The 8,276-nt window shown below is 35.7% G+C and overlaps 1 protein-coding gene across 3 annotated transcripts in view; it reads right to left on the bottom strand.

The window, feature by feature from the left end:
• Positions 1–7,416, bottom strand: part of LOC107040253 (anoctamin-4) — a 12,303-nt gene extending 4,887 nt beyond the window's left edge. Inside the window, exons 1-6 of one of the 3 annotated variants that reach the window (XM_015260261.1) lie at positions 7,186–7,416; positions 6,170–6,403; positions 5,809–6,008; positions 5,523–5,623; positions 2,565–2,687; positions 1,841–2,320 (exon numbers count right to left, since the gene is read on the bottom strand). In XM_015260261.1, coding sequence (XP_015115747.1) covers positions 1,841–2,320; positions 2,565–2,687; positions 5,523–5,623; positions 5,809–6,008; positions 6,170–6,403; positions 7,186–7,262 — 1,215 coding nt within the window. In that variant the 5' untranslated portion in view covers positions 7,263–7,416. Of the gene's footprint in view, positions 1–1,840; positions 2,321–2,564; positions 2,688–2,759; positions 3,061–3,786; positions 4,098–5,522; positions 5,624–5,808; positions 6,009–6,169; positions 6,404–7,185 lie in introns of those variants that run through there. The other 2 variants (XM_015260259.2, XM_015260260.2) reach the window with 2 other exon arrangements.
• Positions 7,417–8,276: the final 860 nt, after the last annotated feature.

Genomic DNA, 8,276 nt, shown 5'->3' with positions numbered 1-8,276 from the left:
TGGGGGGGGGGGGAGATATAAGAAAACAGGAGAGGATTTTATAGGCCCATAGAATTAAGGGGGCTGGCTTGGATTTGGAAGGGCTGAAGACAAGTCCTGGTGACACGTAACGAGTGCTGAAATGGGACATAACCAGAGGTAGAAAGGTCGCGGAAGCACCTGGGAAGAGGCTTCCCAAGACCTATCCAGTTCTGAACCGAAAGACCTAAGTAGAACTTGTCAGGACCAATTATTCAACTCGGAGCACGAGGCCCTTTTGCAAAGGGAAACGTTGTAAACCGAAATCCCAATAAATTCACGAAAACGCCCCAAAATTCGAATAAAACCTGAATGCGAAATGCTACACAGAAGAAAAGAAGAAAATAAATTTTCCTCGAAATCTTCATTTCGATCATAAACGTCGCCAATCTTCACAAATACACAATAAATAGGTCTCCGTGTCCATTAAACAATGAATCACCCCTGACAGAGACCCACCAACAATAAAAATCCAAAGAATGTTCAAGCTAGAATTGTAATTGTTTAAAATTCTGTAAATGTAGACTTGCATTCTCTGCGGACGCATTCCTCCTTCAGCATTGCCAAGAAATAACAATAAATATCCTCAAAAACCTAGAGGATTTATTAGCATTGTCTCAAAAGACACGGTACGAAGTGTGTTAGCCCCCTGAGCACGCCTAGATGATGACCCCGGGGGGTTTGTCGATTTGCAAAACGCCTCAATACCCGTGGGATCTTTACCTCCATTCGTACCTGAGGCCAAGTGCCCGATGCCCAGACCCCGAGGGCTCTATTTTATTATAGGAAAATCGTACAAATTCCATCGTGCCCTCTTGTTGTCCTCTCCAGCCCCTCGGATTTGCCTAGTGGTCAATTGCGAGCGAAGGGGCGCGGGACGGGATTTAAAGGGAATCTGCTCGACTCCGGGGGGCATCGTAAAGTGCCCCCTTGCCATGACGATTTTCGGAGAAAGCGTGTTGAGATGTTTAAATGTCCTAATCGAGGGGATTTAAAGTTCCCGGAATATGTCGAGGGATGGTTAATGTTTGTTTTAGGTATTTAGGGATATACAGGTATATTTTACAGTTTGGTACACGCCACACTATAGATTCAGTCATTTTCAATCATCAAATTTGTTAATTAAAATATTCAACTTCATTTAAATTAGATTTTGCACAGAATTATTTTTTTTACATTTCTTGTTTATGAATAAATTATGAAAATTATTTAAACTTTTGGAATTTTAAACCTCATTCCTAGAACATGAAATCGATTTCTGGCAAAATTGTGGAGATGAATAATTTTTTTCCGAACAAATGATTTTCACAAATTATTAATAGAAAATTTTCATAATTTTCAAATTTTGGACTTTTTAAATTATTTCATCAATCTTCCTCCCAAAGTAAACTTTCTATTTTTTTTCAAAATGTTTTCTAAGGGTTCAAAATCAAGATTCAAACTCAGATCTGCAAAGTTTGAATAATAAAATTATTTAAAAATGTCCGGAAATTTAGAGTTAAATGGGGCCCAAATGAAAAAAAAACTCTGATGTTCTACTACAAAAGTAGAAAATCATTTCACTGGAGAAAAAATAGTCAGAGTACCTGGATATCCTTGAATATTTGTTCACCTATTTATTGTGTATTTGTTCGGAACCAGAGTTCAGGCTACTTTTGTAATAACATAATATAATAATAAAATAACAATAAGTCAAGGCTCATTCCAAAGCCCAAGAAAATACTGCCAATTTCGAGTTATCAACATTCAAAACCCGTAAAAAGTTTTCTTACTTGAAATAAAAACAAAGAGTGTAATTATCAATTGAAATAATTGTACTCACATCATGCAGTGGGTAAGCTGCCACATAAGCATGCTCAGAAATCAATCTATCAATTCCAAACGCAAAATCCTCGCCTTTAACATCCGAAAATCTCGTTCTATCCAAGATAAATTGGACAATCCTCGAGTGTGTAGCTGGTGAGAAAAATTCTGGTGCATCGAGATCGAACAAGTACTCCTTGTCACGGCTGTAAACAGCTGTGAATCGATGCTTCATGGTCGGAAAAATTGTTTGGTCTACGTAGAAACGTGAGAAGAATATCTGAATGCAACTATTTACTTCTCGCATTAGGGTGTTGGGACGTTGGGTGGTTGAGGTTGGCATTGGAAGCTCTTTCATGGGGAGACGGAGCTTCAGAATTTCTGCGTAACGACGTAGAACCTCGCGGGGTGCATGGATTTTTGTGAAGCGCAACCCACTGGGCTCCGGGGACTCGTGCTCCAGGTGGAGACCCTCGAGTTCGAGATTCCTTTCAAATATCTGAAATTGCATTTTACTTTTTTGAAGATATCCGCGAATCCAATGGAGATACGACTTTTTTTGTCTGAAACTTTTTATAGGTCTGACTTTCCTCTACAAAAAAGGTTTCTACACAAATGGTCGTATCTCCCATGGCTTTCGAGATATTCCCGGAAAACTCATTCGAAAAAGTGAATAAAAATCACTTTTATCAAAATCGCTTTCTGTTAATTTATTCTAATTAATTCGGAACTGTTATCAGCACCTTGCGATACTCGCTGCTGCGAAATGCCGAGGCCTGTCCGTCATGCTCATCCCAGACGATAACGAAATCTATCGAACGAATTCCATCCTTAAAGTATAGGCTCCCACTCTCTGAATGCGCAAGCTGAAAAATCGAAAATTTCATTTCAATTCAAAATGCTCTAAGAGCGTGAGATTTCAGGTGTGCAAAATCTACCGAGTGTATCCCTCCGTTAATCCCGGACCCCCTTACATCTCCACAACTTCCCTCGATGAGGGTCTCCTCCGTGCCCCTCAGCGTCGACGTCTCGTCCTCCTCGTCTGCGTTGAGGGTCTCCATGCTAATCGCATCCTCGTACATTGTGTTGCGGACACTGTGGTAGAGGGTCTGCTGTGATCCACTGTTGAGATTACTCTGGGTTGAGCGATAAATACTCGGTTGGGATGTACTCCTCCGACGACGCTCGAGGAATTTAATATCGTCTTCTTCGTCTTCCATTTTTTAATTTGAGGAATACCTGGGTGAATCGGAGGTTTGAGAACATTTTTCGAATTTTTTCGGAGGAAATGGTTTATCTACGGATATTTCTAGACATTCAAGTCATTCCTATTCTAGAGAATGCATTTTTATTTCACGTTTTTAATTTTTTTAAATTTTTATTTCTTTCTATTTTTATTTTATTTTGTGTTCAATTCAAAATTGTGGATTTTTTTTATTAATATCTTGGGTCGTAAAGCAGGTGGAAGAATTTATGTCAATATCATTTTTATGGAGAAAACTGAGAGCTATGAAGATAGTTATTATGAATATTTAGCAATCTGCTTTAGATTCAGAGATATTAGAAAAAAATCAACCTCAAGAACTCTATTTTGTTCTAATTAATTTTGATATCAATTTTTTTTAATATCGTGACATCTGGGGGAATTTTTTTAAAGAAAATACTCTTGATAAAAATTTTCTATTTGAAAATCTTAAAAGTCAGTTTTAATTTTTTTCTAAATATCGAATTTTCAACATTTTTATTCATGAATTCAGTAATAAAACCAATTAAAAATGCATAAAAATATCTGGAACATCTAAACAAACAGACATCAGAATTAATTTTTTGATCTGGGTAATAAAATAACTGACTACTTCCCTGGATTACATACAAAACTAAAAATATTCGAACACTCAGAATTTCCCTGACACATTTCGCTGAGAGATTTCATTGGAAATAGATTGTAAATAATTTTTCACGTACTCTTCAAATTAGCGAGGGAGTAGAGGACCGAGCAGATAATTCACTATCGAGAAATGAGTTTCACCGCAGCTGCCACCCACCACATCCCGCTCATGTGTACCGCTAACAACTTGAAGAAAAAACTGAGGTCACTTGGTGAACTGAGAAATTTTATTTCCCAGTGTCAGTTTGAAAATATACTTTTTTAGATTTTTCTTATTATTCTCGGTACTGAGTCTCACATTCTATTGGTTAAATGGACCACGACGATGTAAAACCGCGTGGTGAGTGGATATATTACTGACTGGCGTGCGAAAATAAAAAAAAATCGATGAGACCTATTTTGGTTGTTTGAGCGGCGAAATTTAAATTGCCTGGAGGCATTTAATGATTCAATACCCAATCCATTGAACTAACGTATCCTTTACTTTTCAAAACGAATTTCACAAATGAAAAAAAAAATAAGTAAAAATTTCAGAAGATCTCGTGTTTACTGTCTAGCAAATGATCATTAAAAATAACGGTTTTGTTCATTTTCAAATTATTCTGATAACGAATGAGTTTACGATGAAATGTCAAAAGAAATTTTTTATAGTCACTAAAATTCAGAAGGGAAAAGTTCACATGATATTTTGCACAGGATCACTCGTTATTGAGATATTTCTACATTTCATAATGTAAATAAAATTCAAAAGGGAATTTTTCACGTTTTCTCAACATTTTATTTCATTTTGCAAATAATATTCATGAGTTTCCAATTTTTGTACATCTACATGAACTAAAGAAATAAATTTGATTAACCATAAAAACCAATGAAACGAAATTATCGAATTAAGTATCCATTTGTATTTAATGCGCTATTTTTACTAATCGAGGGGCAGATGAAGACTCAACGGAACGTTTTGGCCAAAAATAGAGACGAATGTTCGGTTTAAAAGGCCTCAGTCCGTGTTTTGGATCGAGCAGAGGGCAAAAAGCTGAAAAAAAAAGGTAAAAAGGAAGATGGGGTGGGTTTGGGTGGCGGCAGGTGTGCGGCGTTGGCGAGCTGAGGCCCTATCCACTCGCGCAGGGACCTATGGGCCCTTTTAATTTTTGCTTGGAACGGGGGGTCGGCAGATTCATTCTACAGACAGCAACACCTGGTCCTCACTGGCATCATCGTGAACTCTGAATTCAAATACGTTTAAAATCCTGGGGAAATTTTAAATCACTCTTTACATTCTCTCGACATGAAATCGCCAATAATTTCATTTCAAACGACAATTCCTGATTTGCTTTTTCATTGAATTGTCAGTTTTGTACGAATTTTAATAGCTAAGAATATTTTGGTTGATGATAAAATTATTGTAGGCACCAAATATGCGTAATTAACTGCAATGGTTAATTAATTCAGTGGCGAAATTATGAATTTTATCATTTTACCAATTCACTACGCAATTCATTGATTTTAATTTTTTTCTTCATTCAGTTAATGAATAAACATTCCAAATCTTATTCGTCACAGATTTTCCTCAAATAAAATAGCCAACAGGTTCATTAAAAACAACAACTCCTTAAAATTCAGTATCGTTTAATTTAATAATAGATACATTTGCCTATGACTCTGATAATCAGAATAATTTTGGTTAATAGAAAAATTTAAATAGGCACTAAATAATCGTAATTAAATGGAAGTGCCAATGAATTCAATAGTAAAGTGCTCTACCACTTCACAACTGAATTCACCGATTTCATCTTAATTTTTGGTTTAATTAGACTTCTTGCATCACTAGAGAGTTGAGCTCATCCTCTCCAGGACATAAAACTGAATCTATGTTGTAGAATGCAGCATGGATGAGCACCAAAGACCAGGATACACCTATAATTAATCATTTTTAAATAATAATTCTGAGTAATTATTGTCGTCACTCATAATCGATTATTAATTTTGGAATGGTAATTTTTTTGATTGATTAATCAGCCTCAGAGACTGTTTTGGAACATTCTTCGTGGGTTAGATATTCTCGGACTGGTAAATTCATTTGAAAAATAGATTTTTCTTACTTAAAACCCAGAAAAGAATAGCTCCAGCTCCAACGAGATAAAATAGTGGCAGTGAACATGCTCCCACGACCAAGTAAACCTGTGCTAGGGTCAACCTGTGATTTAATATCGTCAACTCCTGCTTGGCATGTCTTTGGGATACTTTGTAGCATGCACCCAGTGACGCAGCGACTACTAGTAATAATAGGGGCGATGTAATTCTAGAAAACACAAGAATCATCACTTAAAAAATATTACAATATAATTCTTTAAATCTGGGATTTTTTTTTTTTTTTATTTTTACTGTTTCTTAATTATTTTTTATGGTAATTGATAAAAGATGGGAAAATGTTTGGGTTTGGGGAAAAATTGGGATACTTACAAGCAATAAATAACGAGCCCAATGAACACAAATAAATAGTTACTCTGAAAGTACTCGATATTCTTGACGATACGTTTGCTAAGTCTAGTTACACCAGGTGGTGCACGAAAATTGTTGGTGTTTAGAAATAAACTCCATGGTCTCAGTGTTGCTTTTCTGTGCTGGATCCAATCGTGGGCCTGGGGATAGCCCAGCTGGGTGAATGGCAGTTGAGGGATTTGAAGAAAGTCCAGACTAGATCAAAATAAGAAGAATAAAAGAATGAAAACATGACAATAATATTTACTCAACTTTAAAAGCTAATTCCACTTGAAAAAAATATTTTATGGAATATGACGATAAAAAAATGACTGACAAAGATAAAATACAGAATTATAAAAGGAACTTGAGGGAATTGAATGATAGAAGAATTAAAGATTAAAGAAATTAAGATATCTCAGTGAAATTGAGTTCATTTTTTATGAATATCTCTGAATCCAATGGAGATAGGAAAATTCTCATGAAAATTTATTTGTAATTATAAATATTTCTTTAAAATTAACTAATCCATAAAATTTTGAAATCGAAGATCTGAAGTAGATAAATAAGATAGAAAATAGAAAAAGAAGCTTGAGAAATAATTCAATATGAAAGAAGAAATGAAGACAATTAATTAGAAAGGACTTTTCATGAATATCTGTGAATTCAATGAAAATATCAAAATTCTCATCGCGATTTCTCTCAAATAAAGTAGTTGAAGACCTGAAAGAATGCATCATGAAAATTTCTCCAGGAAAAAATCTTATCCCATTTTATTGCACCCTTTTAACTCAAACTTTAAAAAAAAATCCCTCAAAATTGTAGATTGCATCCCGCAGAAACAACCATCCTCATAATCTCGAATCTTGTCGGCCACCTGCCGTCATCAGCCTCGAAAAAACAACCCAAATAAACCCAGATATCCCCTGAGCAGAGGTTAGGTTGTCAAATGCAGCCATATGCTTTACTCAGATATCAAATGCAACGTGGAATTTTACCCATTCGCTGCAGTCTCCTTCTGACTCAGCGGTGTCTCAATGTCACCAGTAATAGTAATTCCGACATCCCCCTGCATCTCAGCAAATTGAAAAAAAAAATCCTTTGACTGAAGTCGGAGCAGAAGAAAAAAAAATCACCCAAAACAATTCACTCTGTCTCTTATTATTTTTCTCTTATTCCTCAGCTATTGTATTTATATGTATCGGATTTCCCCACTCTTTCGTCTCTTTCCAAACAGAAACCAGTTGAGTGGTCAGCAGCGCCCCCCGCCCATCCCCACCCCCTTTTCGCTACTACGCTTTTACTACGGTTTAGCCTTCCCCCTCTCACCGGCCCAATGCACAATCGTCTCTTCTCTATTTTTCTTGGGCTGCCCCTCCCCCTGGCCCCGCTAAGCCCATCGGGCCCCTTTGCACACGCCACAGGTTGCAGCTGCCCCAACAAAAATTCCTTTTATTGCGCTGCACTCTGGATAAAACCCCCCGACGCAAACAGGACCTTCTAAATTTGTTGGATAGAATTTTATGATGTCTTTCATCATTTTTACTTTTTTTGATTATGAGAGTCGTATTAGAATTTTTATGGCCCTTTAATTGAATTAGAAACAATTCTCAGGGTGAATTTTTTTTGGGGTTTCATTGTTACACGATTTTTTTTGCGGAGCATTAATGGAATTGATGATGATTTTCATAGATTATTAATCGATTTTATTGTTTAGAATTTTATGTCTCGCATCGTTTTTATTTTTGGGATTGAGAGAATTATATTGGAATTTTTCCGGAGCTTTGATTGAATTTGAAATGATTCTCAAGATTATCAAAATTGTTTTTAATTGGTGTTTTATTATTTTCGTATTTTATTATACGATTTGTTTCAGTGAATTAATTGCATTGATGACGATTCTGAGGGATTATTCATCGATTTTATTGTGTAGAATTTAATGATGTTTAACATCGTTTTTATTCTTTGATTATGATTATCGAATCGAACGATTACGATTATGAGAATTGTATTGCAATTTTTCTGGAATTTTTTTCTGGGACATTAATTGAATTAAAAACAGATTTTCATTTCTGTCCGAGAAAAAAAC

The sequence above is a fragment of the Diachasma alloeum genome, unplaced genomic scaffold (assembly GCF_001412515.2).
Source record: "Diachasma alloeum isolate Michigan unplaced genomic scaffold, Dall2.0 Dall_scaffold_00326, whole genome shotgun sequence".
Classification (NCBI taxonomy): Eukaryota; Metazoa; Arthropoda; class Insecta; order Hymenoptera; family Braconidae; genus Diachasma; species Diachasma alloeum.
The sequence above is the reverse complement of the archived record's forward strand: the minus strand, read 5'-3'. Positions and strand labels throughout refer to the sequence as shown.